Raw genomic sequence first — 23,739 nt, 5'->3', positions numbered from 1 at the left:
GAAAACTTTTTACTGTGCCCTAACATGTCTAAATGTTTCACCATTATTGTCCCTGGGAAAAATGATCTCTGATGCAGAGAAGTGGATTTCATAGTTTGTGTATTTGTGTCTGTGCAATTTAATATTGTAGTTGTGTGGGAATACCAGAGTAAAAGGGTAGCACTGAAAGGATTCAAGAGGATTTTGAAGAAAAAGGTTGCAAGTATTTATTTAGAACATATTAGTGTTGAGCTAATTTATTTGTGTCTTCAAAGTGATCAATTAGCAGACCTTCCCACACTGGTAGCATAAACGATTGTGTATTCTAGCACAGGAACATGATATTTTTTATCTCTAAAAGCCTGAGCTAAAACACACTCAAGTTTCTACTGAGTCATTCAGCTTTGATATAAAGTGTACATAAAAGAAAGTTTATCTGGAAAGTAATTTTATTAAAATCATTATGTAGGTGCAGTACAATTCTTATGATTTCTACAATAGCTTTTCTTATTAAAAGTTCATGAGGAGAAAATGGAATCTGTACACTGAAGAGATCACAGAGCAGTTCATCCAAGAATATTATATAGGGGTAGGTGATAATGGGATAATTAAATCACAAGGGGTAAATTGTCATTAACTCTGAAATACAAAAATTGCCTTAAAGAATTACCTCCTTTTAGAGAGTTTCTATGAAAAATACTTAAGTCCATTTTTTCTTCTACTTTCTTTTTTTTAATGGAAAGACATTCCTGTTTTTAAGGTCACCAGATCACAATTTACAGTTTAAACAATGCAATAATATCTGCAAGAGATATTGGCTGGACTCTTCTGGTGACTGCAAAGTTAATTTCTTCGCTTCAGACTCTTCTTGCCCTAAATACCTATTTCTTAGACCATATTGTGAACAAGGATCTCTTAGGTGAATTTTGGGTGCCTTTAAAAGTCATTGGTTTTCCTCCTAGTAGTACAGTAAAGCATTAAGGAAAATGGGAATTACTACATAAGATAAAAGACCAAGATGGCAAGCACCGAAAGTAAGCAAATTTTGGCTACCCCAGGCAGTCCAAGCAATCCAAGGTCTAAGCTAATGCCATGAAGTCTCTATTGAAAAGAGGCCAGATCTATTCCAGCTTTTTCCCCAGCAATATCATTCACCCTATGATCATAACACCATGCTTAATATTTAGACAGACAGTTCTGCCTAAATAGAGTCCGAGGTGATCTGCTTCTACCCAGAAATTTTATTTTTAGACTTAATTCTTGCTACTTGAGTTGATTTTAGCTGTCTGCTTCTGGAACAAGCATGTATTCTACATCAGTATATGCTTTTGTACATCATCTCTCAATCTTCTTGCATATTTTCTTCTCTTTATAGATGTCTTCAGCCCATGCAGAATCACATAGGACTGGTTGTGTTGTGACAGATTAGGATTTACATGTCAAATATGACATGCTAACAAATTTCACATTGCAACTCCAAGTGCCTCATTTTCAATGATAAGCTGTCTCTGAGAAAACATAATAAATGCATGCCCTAAATTATCTCTGCAAAGCCTAATGAAACAAAAATCCTTAAATGTTACACTTGGCACAAAATGTTCAATTCCAACAAAACAATTCCAGGCTCATTGAGCTTGATTGGGCATTCTGTTCATTCCTGGGGAGCCTCATGAGAAGGAAGTGCCTTCACTTTGCTCTTGCTTCTCCTTGCTTTTTCAGAAGTGCTTGGGAAGGGCATTGAATGTCTGAAGCCTGTCCCCTGTTCAAATTGATCCTGTCAATAAGCAAGAGTCAAACTGGTTGACCTCAGTTGTTACCAGGAAAATCTTCTGTGGTTTTCACTCCACTGTAATTGTGGCAGACTCACACCAGGAAATGAGATTATTCCATAGTTATGTTTTGGGGTTCCAGGCTAACCCAAGATACACTTTCTGCCCTTTCTAACTGGATGATTAATGTCAGCAGTGTTTACTGAGATTGTTGATAGGCACAGCATCACATTTCTCAAGGTACCTGCACAGTGCCTTGCAGTCAGCTCTTCTGAGACAGGTGCAGTGTGGAGGCTGCAAGTGTCAGTTACCTCAAGGTCGTGGATTCAAATCTGGTGACAATGTCCAAGAAATAATCTCGCCAGTCCTGTTCAGCAACTTTGGCAAAATGAGGTTTAAGTTTCTGAGTGACATGAAAATAATGTTGATAAGGAAAGAACAAAAATATATTGAAAAATGTTTATGTTCCTGTTTTACACAAAGATATCTTTAGAAAGAGGGTATTTTACCCACTCTCCCTGCACAAAAATAACACTTTTGATTTGTGTTTGATTCCAGTTACCTTGTCCTACTTGTTATCATTTACTATGTCAATTTGCTGTTTCATTACTGAGCAGATTGATTCTTGGTCCTAGAGAATTCTCATGGAATTCTATTCATGATGAAAATTAATTTCCCATTACTGAGATACGAAGACTTAAAATTGCTTTATCTAAAATCTTAAAACAAGTGTGTTGTTTGTGGCAGAGGTGTATAGTGAAACAGCAGGGGAACAGGATGTCTGATTTTCTGAATAGGAATAAGTTATGTTGATACCTATAATATAGATACTATCTATAAAGTTTAAAAAATACAACCACATGTTAAACTCAATCCTTGTTATTATGGAAAGCCATTGTAAATACATGGAAAACTAACATAAAGCTTGCTGAGCTGGGACATTGCAGACAGCTTCCAGGGATCAGCTACAGGACCCAACAAGAAGTCAGGCCAACTTATGCACAATTCAGCAGATAAAGCTTAAAAATTACTTCCTAAATGTAGGGGTAAACTTAATTTGTGGAGAGTGAGCAGTTAAATCACTAAAAGCTGAAAAAGATTGCCTTCTTATTCTCCATGTAGAAATTAGCCAAAATAACTTATTCTCCAGTGCTGGGAACAGAAATGAAATGCTAAAATGTCAGAAGATCAAACCAAGCCATCAGCAGCAATTCAGTGTGATTTTCCAGACCAGTGAAATGCGTGGAAAGATTCCCAGCACTGCCAGGTCAGGGGAAGGCCACTGAAGTTTCTTATGACCTTGCTACAGCACAGACCATGGAACTTCACCGAGCTGCTTTTCTCACTGAGCACTGTCTCATACAGTGAAAACACCTTTTGGAAAAACATTTTATTGTGATGCAAAACCTGCAAAGGACAGAGTGTCCTTTCATGAGGCTTTCATAGAGCTAACCGTGCCATTATCACAGATTTACATTGTCCTCTCAGGAATTCAGAGGGCAGCACAAGTCGTTCACAACCAAGTTGTGCAGCTTTCTTGTTGAGAACAGTGGAAGCCCTCCTTTCTGACAGACATTAGGCACCCACCAAAGCTCTGTGATAAAGAAAACTGTATCTGTGCATGTGGAATTGTTACCAGAGGACTCGAGGGTTGTTTTTCGTTTGTTCTTTTGATTTCCTTTTTTTTTTTTTTTCAAAATTCAGTCTTTCAACAACAAATCTCCAAGTTCTCATTCATGCAAAGCTTGCTTTGACAAAAGGCTCATGGAATTGGCCCTTGATGTAGCTCCTAAAAATGCCCACAAAAGTACTGACTCTTAGACTTTTCAAGCTAGTGTACCATGAGAGAGGAACACATTATTTCTTTAGGCTTTACTTTTTGTACACTGGGGTTGAACAGAGCAGCTTAGATTGTCTGGTTATAAAAGATAGCATCCAATTCACCTTTTGTGTCAGAGCTAAGAAAACAATAAAGGCTGAGGGTAGGAATGTTTACAAAGGGCTTTATAAATTCAACAAAGATGGCAAATACTTCAAATCAGTCTTTTAGTATATACAAACCTTCTTGCAGGAACTTGGAAGCAATTCTTTGTCTGTTTTATAACATCTCAGCCAAAATCTCATTAAAAATCTGAATGCAGTCAATTCCTACTTACTTTCAGAAGAACAAATGTGAACTTCTGCAGGATTGCAGGTTTTCCAGTGGCAAAGCCTCACTGTTTCCCTTCCCATCTTGCAGCTCAGAGGCTGTGCCCCTGACAGCTCTGCAAACTGAGCATTTCTCCTGTAAGGCCCCTGGGAGGCCAAGCTGGTGCTGTACCATGCTTTGCTGAGGAACCCCCACACTCTTCTGCGTTATACTTCCACAAAGACACTCAAACATAATTAGAAATCTTTCTCAGCTAATTCCCTCTGGGTGCATGGCATAACAGTCACAGATCTTGAACACAAAAATAATGTGTGATTTGGGCTGGCTTTGTGATTTTTTTTCTGTATTTTCTTACACAAAAAAAGAAATTTATATAATTAAAATAGCAATTTCAGCTTTGAGAGAAGGCGCTTTTTTTCCCCTAAATCCTGACCACTTGTAGAACCGTCGTATTTGAATAATAATGAAAAAATTTGATGTTATTTTAAAATTTACTATCTTATTCTTTGAAGATTTGAAAAAAAAACTTGAGAAGCAAGGAGCCCTTATTTACCAATGCCATTGGAAGTATTCCCAAAACTTCCAATGCTAGAAGGTTGGGGTTTTTTTTCCATTAGCAGGTATTTTTTAAGACTTTGAATAAGTTTTTATACTGTATCTGTGTGCATTTGTAGACTTTTTTCTTGTTTGATTGACCTAGATATAAAGCGCATCATGTTTGAGACCTCTGAGCACCATGAATTTTAATTTCTGGAAAGTAAATAATGTGAGTTTGGAGAAAATAGAAAATGTCTTCGCTGTCCTTCCCTGACTTTCCCAAACAATCTTTGATACTAAAACTTAGATAAAAAAACTTTTGGAATTTTTTTACTGGCAAGGTGGAACATTGGAACATGCTGCCCAAAGAAGTTTTGGATTCTCATCCCTGGAAGTGTTCAAGGCCAGCTTGGATGGGTTCCTGAGCAGCCAGGTCTAATAAGAGGTGTGCCTGCCCATGGCAGGGGCTTGGAATGAGATGATCTTTAAGGTTGCTTCCAAACCAAACCATTCTATGATAATATAAAAACCCTTGCCTTTGATTTGCTTTCACTTTGTGAAATTTAACTGAACACGTACCAACAGATAGGTTATTTGTGCTATTTTATCTACAGAATGGAAAATAACACAGTGATATTTGTTTTAATTTTGATTTAGATAAGAACAGGTATAGTTTTACTCTTTATTTTATTAGTGAAATAGGGCTAGTAGAGTGAGAACCTGTCTAATAATGGGGAGATCCTTAGGAATTCCAATAGTAAAAAACTAACATGAATAGATGCTTCAGAAAAGTTGAATAATAAACTCTTGAAGAAGGATGAGAAGCTGAGGTAAAAAGCCATTCAGTGACAGGCCACATAAAGTATTTTATGACAGAAAACACAGAGCAGGGTGTTTCATCCAAAGAGTGGAGGAGGCTGAATGCCTTGAAGGTATGTTCCATATATGTGCAACTGATGCTGTTAGTAGATGCCAAAAAAAAATTAGAGTATCAGCCCCAGCATTCTGTGAAATTTAGTGTTGCTGTTTTACTTAGTATTATTATTATTATTGATGTTGGTTTTGTTGTTATTGCTATCATTGTGGTTAGTAGATTTGATGTGCTAGATATTGTCCATTAGTAGAGAAAATGGATGAGGAAAAAAGTGCAGTACAGGCTTTTATGTGCAAAACAATTCAAGGTAAGTAGCATAATAGAGAAAGGACTTTGGGAACCTCATGGGTGAGTCCAGGGAGGACTCGTAGGCTGCTGAAGGGGAACCTGAACAGTTGAAATTGGATAGTAGATGTAAAAGGGGTGGGTAAGGCAAAAGAGGATTCATTTTTTTAATGTCTTCCTAAAACAGTTGCCAGAGTGTTTTTCTTTTGCACTGCAGACAGTTTGTCCCTGGACCCTGAAGTCTCCAAGGCAAATGCCTATGGTTTCACTGGCTGCCTGTCCTCTGTGCAGTACAACCACATCTCTCCCCTGAAGGCTGCCTTGCGCCACCCCAGCGTTGCTCCCGTGACTGTCCAGGGCTCCCTGACAGAATCCAGCTGTGCATCCATGATGGAAGCTGATGTGAACACAGCCACCACAATATATTCCTCATCAGGTGTGTCCTGCTGGGAGGGCATTGGGGAGGTTAAAGGATGCTGTAGAGTGAGGTTTCCTTCCTTTGCGCTGTAATGCAGTTGTGACAGTATGAACAGTGGAACTGGGAAGTTCCCTTTTCTCTCAGAATCAGGAGTGTTGAGCATGGGCATCAGGATTAGCCAAGGCCCCTTTAAAAGTCATTGTTCTGAAATAATGTTTTCTGACTAAGTTCCTGGATTGCTTAAAACATGCCTGCCTAGAACAAACAAAAAAGTCCCTAAGCTGTAGTGAAAAAGCTTTGAAAGTTTGGTTATGCACCTGATTTGTCATTCCTATCCACTCCAGATGATTCTGGTGCTGCAGATCTCAAAGGACAACCTAAATGTTACACAGATTCTGTATTCTAGTGGTGATAAAGCAATAGAAGTCATATAAAAAACAATTCAAATTTGTTCCTGCCCTAATAGAAATGAGCAAAAACTCTTGTACAAACCCCTTGGCATGTGTGACTTCCACTGAATGCTTGTACTTCATTCTCTCAGACTAAAGAGACGGAGCACTACTTGAGCAGTACCAGCAAGATGATCCCAATTGTTTGTGTATCTTTTGCAATCCTGAAGCTGTCCTCTGGGAATCTGAAGTGTTTTGCATATGTGAATTTGTATGCAGAGAGGGAAGCTGAGAGCAGCTGGAAGTGTTGTCACCATGAACAGGGACTATCAAGTTGCTGCTTTAGTCACCAGTGGATGTGGCAGGATTCTTAATGACCAGAAAAGGGTACAAATTAAAGGCTGGTTTTTGCCCCTTGACCTATAAAGCAACTTTCTCCTTTTTGATAACAAATAAAACTCTGGTTTAGATCACAATACAATTCCTTTCACATTCATACTTACATCAAATCACCATTTCCTGCAGTTTTTGCCCAGGATGTTCAGCAGAAAACAAATGATGCTATTAGCATTCTGCAGAGGAAAAAGGCTGCTGATTACTCTGGAGAGTGGCTGCCAGTGTGCTTGTGCTCCTCCCCAGCCCCCCGCTTCCTTCTCACTGCCTCCAGTTGTCTGAGGTGTCTGCTCTGATGCACAGACAAATGTGTCTTGTGAGCCCTGAATGGGCAATGATACTGAAAATATGAACTCTTTGCCCTGTGATCTGTCACCTCAATGATCTAATTTTTCTAAGATTTTAGAAAGCACTAAAACCTGAGGCTCAGAACTTCAGGGCAGAACACAGAGCAGAGTGTGGCATTTGAGCTTAAATATTTAAAGCATACAATCAGTTGCACTCTATTGTTAAGGTTAAGCACTGTTGCATCAGAAATGCAGAATTATTATAAAAACTTATGCCTGTCTTGGCACTCTGTGCTCTAAAATATGATTTCCTCTCAATGTGATGAATTATCTGACATTCCAGTCTCACTATTCACACTGGATTTGATTAAAGCCTGAATAAGAGCTTTAGAACAAGTGAGCTCTGAAGACTTCATGTCTTTATATGCTAAAGTAAAAGCAATGGGTGGTTGATTCTTGTTTAAAAAAAATTCCAATTTGTAGCAAATTATAATTTCTATAGATGTACTTGAGCATTACATTTTCACATGCAAAGGACACATTTTAAGAAATAAAAAGAAAACAGAGTCAAGGATTAACTTTCAAATTTAGTGTTCATATCTCAATTCATCACTTCCAATTTCTCATTATTGAATGTCTGTGAAGAAAAATAGAACTTCAAAGGAGGCTGTACATGTCTATGTCGATATTCTAATGTGCAGATACAACAAAAAAGCCCACTAGGAAAACTCTTAAAGTGTGTGAAAAAAGCCTTCTATATTTGTAACTTGAAACAATTGAAGCTGTTTCCTTCAGAAAGGAATACTTGTGTTCAAAAAAGTTTCCTCCAGACAGATATGGAATAAAATCCATTCACACAGTTATCTGAACACACTTCTTCTGATGAGGAAGCACAAAATGAGAGGTGGCTTACTGTGGTTTTTGATCTTTAACAAAGATCTGCAGATCACCTTCTTCCTCGCTGAGGCACATGTAAAGGTCTTGTTATTTTGAACTCTGTGTTGATGGTATAGAGATAATAGACTTTTCCTGTCATATTTTTTCTCAATATTAAACTGCTGTAAAAATTACAGAGGAGATTCAGGTGTATGAATGGTGGAGTCTTGAGCTGCCTGTACCCTGAGAGCATCTCTTGAAGAATTTAAAGTAAAAAAAAAAAAGTCAGATACTTTAATTAAGTCTGGAACTACACAGAAAAGATTTGCTTCTGAAAGGCACCTTAAACAGTGAAGTTCTGTCTCACTGTGCTCATTGTGCTGAACCTGGTATTTCCAAACAAGCTCTGACTGGCTAGGGATATGCCAGGACAGCCTGGGCTGTAGCAACCATGAGATGGTGAAGCTGAGGATCCTCAGAGGAAGGAAAAAAGGCAGAAATGCATGACTGCAAGCTTTGACCTTCTCATGGACCTGCTTGGAGAATCCCACAGGATACAGACTTGGTAAGAGGAGTGGTGTGAGGCCCAGAGAGGTTGTAAAGTCTTCATCCTTGGATATATTCAAACCCCAAATGGATACAGCCCTGAGAACCTTTCCCTAATAGACTTGGATGTGAGTAGGGGGTTGGACTAGATGATTTCTAGGGAGCCTTGTGACCTCAGCAGGGCTTCCAACCTCAGTGAACCAAGCTGTAATGCCATCAGTTTTATCTCAGAGGAGGAGGATGTCCTGTTGAGGTCCTAGATGAGAGCCAGTGTTGCTATTCCTTGGCTTCAGAGTGTATTGTGTTCCCAGTGGAGATGGCTCTGCTGTTACAGGCCATCTGCTGCACTGTAAAAAACCATCCTCTCCTTGTATCCTGATTTTATTTCTCAGGCAAAATGTAATTCTTGGGGCTTGTGGCTGTTGGCCTCCATTCTGAAGCTGCTCTTCAACTTTTGTTCTGTTTTCTTCTCAGTGCTTAAATTCCAGTAACTAAAAATAGTGAAGTGCTGATTGCATTAGGTGTCAATCTTAAATAGTCTTTTAGGCACAAATAACATCTTATATAATTTTAATAAAAATTTAATTTCATACTTTTTCTTACATAGTTAATAATTTTTCATTATTTTTTGTCTAGTGCCATGCATTGGCACCAGTTGTGATTTTTTCTCTAGTACAGGAGAACTGTTGTAGAACAGATGTAAATTTTTAATTGTCTCTGAAGTCACTGGCTTCAGCTGAGGGATGGGGTAAAAAATATCTCACCAAACTTCCATTATCCAGAAAGTTAACTCACCTTCAATGTGAAATAATGAATGCTCTCCTCTTCTAGTTTGTGAAAAGAAATGAGTCACACTATCAATTTCTGACAGCCATCTTAGGGTATAAAATAATTGTAGGTTGTTCTCCTCTTTGACTAAATTTTAAAAAAAGCCCTAAATTGCTAGTTTTGATTTATATAACTCATGTATACTGAAAAATAAAGTGAGATTAATCTACTGATGATGTACAATATTATTACCGTGATCTAATTTTGAATTTAGCCATGTTTTAGCTTATGATCAGAGGCCTGAGATTAGGATAAATAACCTCAGATTTCCTTCCCAGTCTAACCTTTTGTATGATTCATTCTATATTATTTGTGTGTAAAAGTCTATTTTTATTCCCGTTCCAGTCCCACAAATGTAGTAGATGAGATGTGCCAAGCAGAGACTGCTTCTCTTTTGGGATTGAATTCAAGTTGTATATCTCATCTATAAGATAGGTCAGATCTAAATCTGCCCAGGATCCCTTTCTTTTGGCTTATTTCTAGTATCATTTCTTAGGTAACAATAAAAAAGATATTAATACATCTCCGACTGAGAAAAGCTCCCAGTAGGATGTTTAGTTAAAATGTCTCTCTGATTCTTCTGATGAACTGAAACAACACTTTCAGGTGTTAATGTGAAACGTTCTGTTTCCTTTTACATATGCTCTTAATAGCATTTGCTCCTGAAGGTGTAGAATAAAATTGTTCTGCAAACTCATTTTATTTTTCAGACTCTTCTGGTTCAGTTCTCCAATCCCTCAAATTACATCTTCTGAAAACAGGTAGAATTCATGAGAGTGAGAGGGCACTTCTGTCTAAGCCACAGGGAAAATGAACAGTTGATACAGAAAATAAGTTCTCTTTTGTTTAACCAACTGCAGATCCTTTTGGGAAGACAGATGAAAGAGAACCTCTCACCAATGCAGTCAGAAGTGATTCAGCTGTGATTGGAGGTAACTTCATTTTTAAAGACTACAGTCAAAACATCATTCTGTCAAGGCAAAAATCTAGGAGGCTTTAAATCTGGGCTCCATGAAATCTAGTCCAAGGGGGTTTTTGGTAATCTGAAGCAGGTCTAGTATCTGCTCTGTTTATTAGCATGTATCTGTCAAACTACATAGGTAGGCAGCTGCATTATGGATTATTGTGGTGACACATGGATTATGAGGAACCTGAATCTTTTGAAATACAGCTGAACTCTGCCTGCCTGCCTGCTTGAGCAGGGATCTGGACAAAATGATTTCCAGAGGTTCAGGTGCTCTCTGATTCCATGTGACTCTGTGTTCTAAGACTCAGCTAAGCAGCCATTTTTTACACACCACCCTGGTGAATACTTTGCATAGAATTCACATATCTTGTATTTCCTGAGCTCTCTCTTTGTAATCCGGTGGTGTAGTGAAACTCACCAGGTCATATGGAAGAATTTATGTACTGGGGAACATTGTCCTCATAATTTCATGTGTGGTTTTAATTTTCCTATAATGGCCTAGAAGACAATTTATCTCTGTTTGTTTATTTTATAGTATGCCCTGTAGTGAGCTGCCTTTGATAATATCTAGAAGCTATAAACCAAAGTGTACAAGGCTCATGCAAGGTTCCCAGAGATAAAAGAAGAAAATATGACAGAGCAGGAATTTGTATGAGCAGATCTAGTGTTTTAAAAGCAAACAAACACACTGAACTAACTTTATTTCCAGTGAAAGCATAATTTTTCAGAAATTAGGTCAATTATATCAATACATGGTCTATTTTAAGAGTTCTTAAGGTGACAAAATAGAAATAAAAAACTACCAGGGAGGGTTTGATAGAGGCTTATGGTTGTGTATGGACTGAGATAAACTGATCTATCACACCAACTAGCTGCTGTGCATGGGTAAACATATTTTGAAGGTAACGGAGCCTTTTGTTTTGGTTTTCATTCTTTCTATCCTTCCTTTTTTACCCCTTCACAGGTGTAATAGCAGTTGTGATATTCATCATCTTTTGCATCATTGCCATCATGAGCAGATTCCTCTATCAACACAAACAAGCACATCGAAATAGCCAGAAAAAGGAGAAGGAATACCCAGAAAACCTGGAGAGCTCCTTTAAAGCTGACATTGACTTGCAAAACACAGTGAGCGAGTGCAAACGGGAATATTTTATCTGAAGGACAATGCAATTTCTTCTTACTCTTCCTCCCCTAACCTCCCTTTCTTTATTCCTTTCTCCCTTCCTCTTTTCTTTTTGAATTTTTTTCTTTTTGGATTTTTTTGTCCTTTTTTAACACTCATATTTTGCTAGCTTCTTTTTCATTTGGAGAAGACTGCCCTGCACAGGAAACACTGAGAACAATCACAGTGCCTCATTCTCTGCACAAGAGCCTGGCAATCACAGTTTACTTCTGCAGCTCAAGACCTGTTACCCCATCCTACACAAAATAAGATCCACATGCACACCTGGTTTCTGCTGTCAGTTCTTGGATGTTTCAAAGCCCCTACATTTATTTGTTGTTATTTTTTTCTCTGGAGACATTTAAGTCATTGCTTTTACACTAGAGCTGGACTATGTAAAGTACAGGTAAAGTAGTTGAATACATAGCTCTGCAGATACTGGGACAGGATAGAGGGAAAGAATGAGATCAAAACAGCTGATTTATTTCATGGGCTCATTTACAACAACCATAAAGAACCAGCCAAATTCTCAAATGTTATTGATTGATATATTGTCTATTGATTTAAATGGTGTTAAATTAATTTGTACCAGTTGAAAAGCTGGTATGGCATAAAGGAAAATAAAACTGTCCTCATTAAGCTCCTTCCCCCAACCTCCTGTCCTTTTACTGTAACTTTTAGGCTTCTCAGTACTTTTCCAACAATATATGTATCAACAATAAATATCATTCCCATGCACCTCTTTCACTTCCATCTCATAAGGCTGGCTACGTAGACCCAGCATACACTAGTATAACCCTAGCTGAAGCATGGAAAATAGTAGCTTGAATCTCCAAGGGGTTTAGGAAGCTGCTAGGACTTAGGTGCTCTATATTTGTCTGAAATTTTAGAAATGCAGCATATGCCTGTTCATGCCACATGGAGGATTATCACACACTGAGGTTAAACGCTGTTGCCCCTGTGGAAAAGAAAAAGAACATAGATGAGAAAAAAACAAAACAGTTTAATCTTAAATATGACTCACACCTTCTGCCAGCTCTTCTAAAAAAAGAAAAAAGAAAAAAAAGTCATACTACTTTAAAAAGCCTCCCAAAACTGCATGAAAGATTGATTGGTATTTCCTGTTTGTAGAAATTGGAATACCTTCTCCAAAACTAAATAATTTGAGATCTGAGGTCATGTCTAAAAAGATGAATATTTGATAAACCTTCTTTACAAGGAAGAACACTAGGCAAACAAAGAGATCCCAAATACTCTACTTCAAATTAATCTTCACGCTTTTTTTTAAAGTCTTTTGCCCTTTCCTGATTGGGAGCACTACTGAAGAATCAGGTTCTGCCCTTTTTACTTGTGCTGCATGGTTACAGTGTGAGGATGAAAAACCTCCTTTTCAATCACAAACATCCTAAGGGTAAGAAGTGAAGGAGTCCTGGCCGGTGAGGTTTTGAACTCTCTGTTGTGTGCATGTGACATCTGCCTTTGCAGGGCTTCTAAAGAGGATGTAGAATTTGCTGGTGGTAGAATTAAGCCTAAAGTCAAAGGGAAGAAAAATCTTATTCATTGCAATACTCTTGATGTAATTCGAGCAGCAATTGATTGTGCAGCTAAATCTCCTTCTTTGCCCTACTCCCTGTGCAGTCATCCTGGGGTTTCCACACAGTTGTCCTTTTTACATAGATTTAAAATTAAGGAATCTCAGTATGAGGTAGCATCCCACAGCAAACTAGAGATGAGCTTATGCTTGCAACAGGTGCTGTTTTTCTAGGCAGTCCATTGGAAAGGTATGTTGGTGTTGATTGAAGTTCTTTGTTTGAGTTTTTTTATGAGAGGAGAGAGCAGACATTTATTTATTTATAAATAAATAAATGACTGTTTGAATATGGTGATTTTTTACCACTTCTTTTGGAGCATTCAGGGAAGAGAAAGCAGTCTCGGAGTAGCATCATTCTTATGTGAAGAGGAATATGAGGCCAGCCCTATAACCAAAACTCTTCCCTGAGCAATTTTATAAAGCTGTCTCTATTTAAACTAGTTTGGTGCTGTTCTTCCTCAGCCATGATCAACTGCAGACATTTTGCCACACACTGGCTGTTTGGGTGACACAATTATTTGACAGTGTTTCTGTGTAATGAGTATTGGAATGATGGATTGAGTAGCTGAGTTCTTTTTATGTTGCTTTGTCTTTGGTGGTAAAATCCTGGCAAAGCAATTCTCTTTTCTCTTTCCTTGCTGCAGATCAAGCAGCTTTGTTTGGCATGGCAGAAGGGAGGAATAGGAGAGTTCATGGGCGCCTCTGCCTGTGTTTGAGTCATCTTTTCTGAAATGGCCTCTGTACGAGACATCTCTGATGTGCTAATGTGATTAATTGGCTATATGAAGAATGGAGTAGGAAGGTAAAACCCTGAAAATTTAGCTAGGTTGGGGTGCATCTGTAAAAAGAAAGAACTTCATATGAATGTAGGCATTAGTATACAAAGACATTCATTTATACCTGTGGATGTACTGAGACAAGAAGATTTTTATGCTACAAGGGTGAACAAATGAACAAATTTGTATGGACTTCTAAATCAGGATGTCAAATTATTCTTATTAAAGATAGCTAAAATATACTAAATGAAGTACTCTAAATATATACCCTTTTTTGGTTTTTGTTTTGCTCTAATGCTTTCTTTAGTGAGGGCATAATTGAATTTCCTTCAATATCAGTTAAAAGCAATTAATTTTTTTAATAAAAGAAATACAGTTTTTAAAAAATCTACTAGAGCTACAATTCATTTTCCTTTGTTCAAATTAGAACTCTTTTCCCATCTATTTAAAGCCATTTCTGCTATTTTTGTTAATGTTTCTTTTTAAATGGGGTGTATTCCCTTTTCCTTTTATCTGTCGTTCTAGATAATATTTTTAAGTAAAGCCAGGGGATAATACTTTTTTACATAAATTTTCAGATTTCATTTCAGTGGAAAACCTGAGACTGCCAAAGAGTTGTTTAGAGGCAGTTTGGGTTTTCTTCCTTCCCCAAGACAAGTTTCATAATAAAAGTAAGGGACTGGTAGAAGGATACTGTCTGTTTTTTTTTTTTTTCTCTTGGTGATATGATATGTAACCTATGAAAATTATTGGTGTTAGGCAAGCTGTGAAATTATGAAGTATTTTAGATATGGATTCAGCACTGCAAATTCCTGTTTTCCAGAAAGGACTTGACCAATAATAGCCATGCTTATAAAGATATTTAGTCATGCAGACTGACTCTCCCTGAATGCCAGTGCCTGGCTATAGAAAGCAAAGGAAGGCTGGATGTCAGAAAGCTAACTCCAACTAGTTTGGCTGCCACCTGGGTGAAGGATAGGCTTTACAAGGAATTTAGTCTCTTGAGGATGTGGATCAATGCTTAAGTGACTAAACAAAATGAGCTTTTAACTCACATTAATTTCTGTGTCTGCCTTGCTGTGGAATGTTCTAATATACTACAAGACATTTAAATACCTTTGAAAATTGAGTCCCATTTCTCTTTTGGAAGTAAAACTTTGGTCCTAAGTAAGTTACCTATGTAATTGGCAGTTAATATTTCATCTGTCCATATTCACTTATTAGAGACAAGAAAGTGTGAGTGGTTTGGGTCAATTTTTAAAATGTACACTGTTTTTATTTCTTCTTGTTCTTGCCATGGCTCCACACCTAGATTATGTCTGCAGTGAAAAAGCTAAATAAAAGACATACTTTTAACTCATATGGGCTAAGCCAGAATTCCCACCTAGGACTGTAGAAATGACAATATAGAGCTGTGTGGTTATCAGAGTGTGTTCAGTCATGAGGTGCCCCTGATATTTAAGTTAAAATTACAACCAGATTACAAAAACAAGATGCTTTCTCTTGGCTTTATTTTAACCTGATCTAGCTAGACTTTACTCATCCTATTTATCAATTGCTCAATTTTTAGAGTGTAATCCAAACCTTTATTTTAATGAGATCTTTGTCTATATTAGCATTTAGCTGATCACATATTTCGCATATTGGATGAGGAGCAATCAATATATCATATTTTTTCACTATGGTGAGGGGTTATGAATCTTTTCCTAATGAAGTCAGTATTGATTTTGCTGACGATAAGATTGAGACCTATGAAGCACTTGGATATTGCTTTTATCTTTTGGGTTTGTTTCATTTTGCATTTGGTTTTACCAGCTGTCTGTTCCACAATTGTCATCCAGTCCTGTCCAGCCCTGTGGTTGGTGAGGACAGGGAAAATGTCTCAAACATCCTGTAAGATTAAATGAGTCACTAGAGATGCCTTTTTCTCTCCATTGATTATAGAGATAGGGTAGTCTCCTGGCAACAGAGAAATTACTTATAGCAGAATTTGCCAATGAATCCAAATTTTACAATAGTTTTGAAGATCAAGTAGACATGTCTCCACAGGTATTACAAGTGACATTTTTTATTTTTTTACTGAGGTGATAACTGGGATCAAGGAAGGACACCTTGCATCTAAATTACTCTCAAATTTGCTCTAAACATCTCTGCCTAGTAAATGTATAAATCTCCTTGTAGGCAAATACATGAAAATTGAGTTTCAAAATACTGCTTTGAGCTGGTGACAGTCTGATCAGTAACCTGTGGGGAAGTGGATAATTCTCCTTTTAGTCTGTTCTAGATACACATCCATTTTTGGCCTCACATGGGAGCTTTGGCAGATAGCATACATGAAGCCAGATCCACACATTTCTGACTTTAAACCTAACTCAGCCCTCTCAGATGCCTTTCTACATGTCTAGTGCCGTTTGAGATGATACCTGGTATCTCTGCATTTCGAAGAAGGATCCAAGTCTCCTGTCTGCCATATCCTGGCATCTGTTAACCCCAAGTAGCTATGTCTGATACTTGCAGGCTTTTCCAATTATAATAAGTTCCCATCCAGGAACCCTAAGTTCTCAATGAGATGAATCCCTGAAAAAATAAACCCCATCTTCAGAACAGAATCAACCTTCCTTCTGTAAGGAAGCCAGTCACTTGACATGCATGCTCCACTTCAAACTAACAAGAGTGTAGAGGAGGAACTTGACCTCTTTGTGATCCATCTCATGCCATTGTTGTCACTCTCACCTACACAAAGTTTACTCTAAACAAGACTAGTTTTAAATATTCTTCTGCACTGCTGTTTTTCCCAAAGACACGAAGGACTTTTTTTCCATTTTATTTTTCAGAAAGCAATCCTTCATGAAATACTTGAGCAAAGTCTGAGACCTTGTGAGTGCTATTTCAAAGCTTTCATGCAGTTTTTTAATGCCTACTTACCAAACAAGCCAAGTGATATAGCTACCCCCCTGCCACACCAAGGGCCTTACCCAGCGTCTTTAGAGGTTGGTGGGAGGCCTCTTGCTTGACTACAAGTTAGAGTTGCACCATGCCCTTGAAGTTTTGGGGGTTTTCTTCACAGGTCGCCATCACAGCTTCCAAGCATGATTTGTTCCCTTGGGTTCTGCAGTTTGCTGCACTTTCTTTCCCAGTGGAAAGTTCTTCATGTCCTCTTTCAGTGTGGGCGGCTCCCTCCTCCCTGCTACTTTTGTACATGAAACTTCTAAACACATTCTTCTTTTGGGTCTGAAGTAGCTTTTTTTCTTTGACTGTTTATTTCAAGACATGCCTATATAGAGAGTTTGAATATTTCAGTGTATTGGTGCTTATTTTTGTGATCTTTTGCACTAAGCTACTATGACAAGAACAAAAATTGGAGAAAAAGCACACTTTCTGGTGAACTCTTGTAATTTGTAAGCTCGTTGTTTGTTGTTTGTAATGTGCTGAGTCTACAAGCCGAGCTAAGGAAGGATAAGGCAACAGTTTGTGTTGACAGTGTCACTCTATATCTAGTTCACCTCTGTTTTCTTCATTCCTCGTTTTTCATTAACATGTGAAGCTATCAAATAGTTGCTAGGAGTCAGAGGAGCTTGTTTGACAATTCAAATTAAGATTACGATTTTTTTCCTGGCAGTCACAGAAACCAAAAGTTCAGCTGGGTGTTCAACCAGAAGGGAGACAGCATTCCATCGAGGAAATGTAGTCGCCTGGAGGTGGTGACCTGTAAGGGGAAAAGAGGACATTAACATTTCAAACTACCACTGGGATGGGGCAGTGAAGGAGGCAAAAGCTCTTGGAAAACATACACACGTGTTTGAAGCCACATGGTAGCCAGCAGGTGGATATGAGGCTTTTGGGTATTTTTCAGTGGTAGGTTTTCTTGCCAGGGAATGAATTGCTGCTGCTTAGTCTGCCAGAACATGGTCGTAGTTGTCCTGATGATCTGTAAAGTATCAGAGATGTGCTCCAAACATGGGAGAGGATTTCAAAGCTCTGGCTGATACCAGATCCAGATCTCCCCAGTTAAATTGCTGGAACTCTCCCAGATAGCCCAAAGGAGAACTCAAACAATCATAACATTTAATCAAATGTTAGGCACAGCAGGTGATCCAAAGAATCGTGTTTGCTTAGAGACTTTCCATTCCCTCATTTAGGATGCTTGTGGCAGCTTTTTTCTAAGATGCTGAGTGCTGTTCACATTGCAACACTACTTAATTTTTGATATGCTAGTCATAACTCTCTTCACAAATTTCAATCCCACAACCCTAAATAGAGTCCATTTGGAACTAATTCTGCATGGGAAATTATTTACTCATTTTTGCACGCCCTCTACAGCTCCTTCTTGTGTCCTTTAGGCACATCCTTTCCTGATGTGTTTTGTCATTGCTGCCAATGCAGCACCCTTATTGTCAAGCAAGAAGAAGGGTTGTTTCTTAGGTAAAGCTTAGATACAGCCAGTCACAGCCTCACTTTCCATTCACAACACAGTGGAACTGAAGTTTCAGGAGCTAAGGAGAGCAAACAGGTACATTTTTTTATTCAGACATCACAAAAATCTCTACTCTGTGATTTTTGCAAATGAAATCTGTAACACAGACCATTATATCTAAATGATAGTGAGAACCTTAGCATTGTTGTACCTGACCTGCTTTGAAACCCCCTTTGTGAAAGAAACAAGAGAGCTTCAGACCTGGTTGTAACCCTGTTTAGGTCAATGTAGATACATCACTGATGAATTTAGCCTCATATTGCTCTTGCTTTGATGATCTCCTGCAAACTGGGGCTGACATACATGAATCCAAGTCAGGCCCTCATGTTTGTCATCCCTTACTGCTGTCAAGGAGAGTTGCATTCACTGAAATTGTGTTGTTTTCTAGCAGAAGTATGGATAAAATTTGGGACACAGCAATGAACTTCAACTCCACAAAGCCCATGATATGGCTTAAGTCACCTCCAGGAATTTCCAAAAATTTGTGGTTTGGGAAGGTTGGTCTGTGGGCAGTGTCTTGTCAGCCAATTCAGGAGCCAGCACACTAACACTGGAAGGATTTTATGGATTTTAATGGATAAAGGCACCCTTAAAAAAAAAAAAAAAGGAGCAAAATGGCAGCTGAGATTAGGTATTTTTAATAATAAAAAATTGGTTCTTTCTACAGATGAGCCCTTCATCATTCATTTTACTTTGTTCTACTCAAATTTTATTAAATAAATCTCTCAGAGCTCTGTTCATTTTATTAGCAAAGCAAAAAAAAAAAGGACTTTTTTAATGGTTTGTCCAAGGGTAAAGCAAGAGTCTCTCAGTTACAGTAAAAAGCAAAATGGAGATTTAGATTATTCCCCTTTCACTATCTGGTTTTCTAAAGAGAATTCCACAGGACGTTGCCTCAGTCTAAGTCAGTTTTGTAGACAATGTAACATGTCTTAATACCCTGTTAAGGGATTGAAAAAATTTAGCCTTAGCTTCTTTTGTTTTCTATGGTTACTGTTGTACAGAAGAAAGACTTAAACTGTAAGTAATGTATATTTAATAAAAAAAGACTTTTTGTATGATTTTGTGTCGAAGACAAATGCCTCCTCTTGTGTTTTTATTTTATTTTATCTTCTAGCTGAATGAACATTAAAAAGTGCTGATTATGGGAAAACCAATTTTCAGGTGTTTACATGTTAACTCCAAGCCAACGCACCTCACTGGATGATACTATTGATTTCTTGATTTCAGCTATGGCTAAAAGTTAATGTCAGAGGAAACCTGGTTATCACCCACATCCCTGACACAACTCATTAGTGCTCATTAGGCACCAAAGCCATCCTACCCAACCGAGCCTCCTGGTGTCCCCTTGTCCTTGGTGTGCAGCAGTTGGGGTCAGGTATCACTTCTCTTAGACAAAGCTTCAAGTAACAATTAATTCTACTCTGAGTTGCTTTACTCAGAAAAAAAAAGAAAATGCAAGACAGAATTACATAAATCTTTCAGACTTTCTTCATAGCTAATATAGTGGCAGCAGTAACCTTACAAAGGTTTGTAAGGACAGTATAATCTTTACAGTTTTATTTTTAATCCAGACCTTGAAAATTAAGTTTGCATGGCTTACAGTCTGGAAATGTCAATGTTAATTGACTTCCATTTTTCTGAGAGGAGAGAGAAAAACTGCTGTCTTTTTCTTTAACACTTTAAGTGGGGGCTTTAGTCTCCCCCATGATTTTAGGTTAGTTCGGGCTTTTTTGGCATTTTTTTCAATGCATTATGCTTCTTTCTTCCTGAGTAGGAACACAATGAGTTAAAGACATTATTCAGAGGTTACACTAAATAATTGCACTTGTGTAATGGGAATGCATAGATCTATTTGGCAGACTGACAAAACTTCATTTATTGCAGTTTATGGCTAGTTAGCAGTGTCTGGAAGAGGGAACAAGATATCATTGTCAGTTGTGGTCAATTCTCCTTCTTCCTCAGCACCTGCTCTCCTTTTCTGTCATCAGACAGAATTAAGGAGGAAAAAAACAACAAAAAAAAAAAAAAAAAAAAACAACTCTTTTGCAACTTCCACATGACTAGCAGGTGTTTTATGTTAAAGCTTTATTCCTTCAACCAAAGGCCCATGGGCAAATGTATCCAGGCAAATACCATTAAGTGAATGCTGCTGTGAAAGAAAGGCAGGAGCCCTGCTGGAGTCAGATGTGGCACTTTTTTGCTTTTTGCTCACAGTGTAAGTACCAGGCAGCTGCAGTCAATGCTTATTTTTCTCTACCTGTTGTCCTCCAAGTAATCATAAAAAGCAGCCATACAAGGTCATTTTTTTTTCCAAACCCCATACCAGCAATGTCTGTATTTACCTCTTCTTAGCTTGAGGTAATTTCTCTTCCTTTCTCAAAGCCTAAATTAAATAGCCTTTGCCTCAGTGTAAGCCTATTACAGCTTGTCCTATTGCCAAAGCAATGGAAAGAGCCGCTCAATCCCTTCCTGCCATGCAGCAGCCCTTTTCCTGTTTGACTGTCTTGACTTTCTGTTTAGGCACTCTTCTCTAACAAAATGTTCTCAGACCTGTGCAGTGATGGGGGCCAAACCACTCTGCAAACCAAAACACTGATGGGGCATCCAAAGTTTGGTTTAAGAGGCTGCTACAAATGCTCATGCATCAGAAAGGAGCAGCCTGGCACAGACATCAGCTCTGCTTCCTATTACTGCTGGGGCCCAGGATGGAGAAGCACCTCAGCCCCAAATGGTTAAGCAAAAATCTTCCTTTATAAATTTACCTCATCCTCCTAAAAGACTTCAAGCTATTGTGAAGAAAGAAATCTGCTTCCAGCTGGGAGGAGATCATTTAAAAAGTGACAGGGAAGAGATTATTTTGGGGTTCTGTTTCCCCCACCAACACTGCCAAGGGTTCACTAAATACTGCAATAAGAAAGCTACTGCAGGAGGAAAGGTTTTTTTTTCCAGAGCAGACTGTTGTGCAGGATCCTTACAGTGTGATCCAGAGGCTCCTCAACACCATCAAGTTAAAGAAACTGCAGACTAAGAGGAGAGTCCAAAGGGACTCCATGTATCTGTAAGGGCAGGTGATGGTCCTGGGATGTAAAACCAAACATTTTTTTGGGACACTACTGAGGAAAAAAAAAGATAATCAGTCATTTCTCAAGACCAATATTGGTTTATATGTGCATATAAAACAATATATATACTGACCCACCCACCCACTATATATACACACACCTGATAAAATACTTTTACCTATATGTATGGTAAATATATTTTATTTAAATATATATTTACATGTGCAAGCCCTCTCTGGCATACATTTCCACTTCTCAGCTATTGAAAAAATCCCTTGATCACTATTTCCTTGGAATAAATCACTTCCTTTAAAGCAGGAGGACTTGAGTTTGCTAAGGCAAAGGAAGTTTGCACTGCTTCTTGCCTCTTATCCCCTGTGGTAGTCAACGTCCTAAATCCCACTTGTTGCCTGGCACAAAATGCCCACAAGGCTGATGCATTTGGGAGCGCAGCTCAAGTGCTGAGCTGTGGCTGCATGCACAGGAGGGGAAGGGAAATGCTGGCTCTGCTTTGAATCCCAGTGACACCTGGGGTTAGTGTGGTGTGTGCCTGATGAAACTGAAACCTGGGGACAATTAATGAATGTATTATGATCCACTAGAAGCTACAGGAGATAATAAGCCACAAATTGGCCAAGATATAACAATCATGTTGCTTTCAAAAAAGTCACCTCTTTATTTGCTTCAGCCCCTCATGGCCCTAGCATGGCTGCTGCCTGCTGATGAGGATACATTTTGATGGTATTAAAATAAATAATAAAATACAATAATTAATCTGTCTTTCCCTTATGAGAGATTGATGCTAAACAAAAAAAATATGATCTTAGAGGAAAAGACCAGACTTCTCAAGGCAAAGAAGAATCAAACTGTAACTTCATTACAAAACTGTCTCTAAGAAAGCTTTTTTAGAGCTTTGTGAAGATTTTTCTGTGAGTGGGAGCTCCATGAAAAAGATCACAGAAAGGTTTGTGCTGCCATTGTGGCTGGCAGGTCCAGCAGCAAGACAGCTTTTGCAGACAGGAGAACTGTGTTTGAAAGGGAGCCCAACTGGGGGAGATCTGCAGAGGCTCAGGGGCTCCTGAGCTCAGCATTTTGGGGATTTTGAAGCTCAATGTGCCTCCCCAGCCCTGTAGGAACTGCTGTTCCACCCCAGCAATGGCAGGCCTGGGTCTGGGGAGTGCCTACAGAAACTCCTTCCCAGGATGGGAAACTGGAAACGTTCACAGCAGCACCACATGCATGCACCAAGGAAATGGTTTCTGGATCTGAAGCCATCTCCTAAGTGTATTTTCTGGCTCAGGATTATGTTTCAGGCCCAGTCTAGCACTGTTTTCATGTAAACTAAACAGCAGAGGGGTTTGCTACCCTTGTAGGGAATTAATTAGATTTCAATTTGCATTTGATTTGACAGTGCTCTCATAATATACTAAAATCTTTGTAAATGACTTGTGAATCTTTTTAAGGCATTTATACTTCTGGAGTCCAAATCTCCATGATGTTATGTATTGATACTTGCCATCTTATGCAAAAAACTGACAACTTCTGCTAGTTTCAGACTAGAGCTTTCACTATTGAATGTCTCTTTGTTTCTTTCTTAGTCTAGTACAAGAAAAGGTCTCTAGAGAAGTGCTATGAAGAGCTAACTTGTCATTAGCAAAACACAAAGATGCAAGAAGCTTGTCCTTGCCTTCAAACAAAAATTACCTTGCATACACTATGGAAAGAGATCCAGGACCAAGACTAAAATTATTATTCATCAGCCACAGTAATTTGGAGCAGGGGAACTTCCAGCTGCGTTCAGAAGAGCTTAAATTTAAAGTTCCAGCATTGCACTAATTCAATTCATTTGGGCAGGATCAGTGGGCAGAAACCACACAAACATATAATTCACTTCCACAGGCTTTTGGATGCTTAGCACCACAAAAGAGCCTGAGGCAGAATTTGCAAAAACAGTGGTGTCATTATCAGTGTTACTTTACAGGTTTAACACCATGCATAATTGGGAAAAGGAAAAAAAAGCTTTCACAGCTAGGAAATCATATCACATATATTCTGAGTCTTGTTCTCATGCACTTTGCTACTTTCTCACTCAGAATACCCCAGAATACAAACAGAAACCTGCAGCATGTGTAGACCCATAAAGATGGGCAGTCTGGCCAGAATTAGAAAGGACTTATGTCTGTTGAGAAGGAAACAGACAGTGTGCTAATGCTTTCTGAGCATTAATGAAAAAGACAGGAACAGAATCCTTCTAATGATTAGGTAGAAATTGATGCCTTTCTAAAGTGAGACACTGTCCTCTACTTGAAAAATTATGTGAATGTGAGGCTGAAATCTATCATGATTGATCGGCAAGGATGGGATTCAGCTT

General features: G+C 38.4%; 1 protein-coding gene across 1 annotated transcript in view; it reads left to right on the top strand.

Moving 5' to 3' along the window:
* Positions 1–19,460, top strand: part of CNTNAP5 (contactin associated protein family member 5) — a 275,001-nt gene extending 255,541 nt beyond the window's left edge. Inside the window, exons 22-24 of the mRNA XM_074548748.1 lie at positions 5,811–6,029; positions 10,191–10,262; positions 11,262–19,460. Coding sequence (XP_074404849.1) covers positions 5,811–6,029; positions 10,191–10,262; positions 11,262–11,458 — 488 coding nt within the window. The 3' untranslated portion in view covers positions 11,459–19,460. The remainder of the gene's footprint in view (positions 1–5,810; positions 6,030–10,190; positions 10,263–11,261) is intronic.
* The last annotated feature ends 4,279 nt before the right edge of the window (positions 19,461–23,739 follow it).

Source organism: Zonotrichia albicollis, chromosome 10 (assembly GCF_047830755.1).
Source record: "Zonotrichia albicollis isolate bZonAlb1 chromosome 10, bZonAlb1.hap1, whole genome shotgun sequence".
NCBI lineage: Eukaryota > Metazoa > Chordata > Aves > Passeriformes > Passerellidae > Zonotrichia > Zonotrichia albicollis.
Note: the sequence above shows the minus strand (reverse complement) of the source record. Positions and strands in the feature narration are given on the sequence as shown.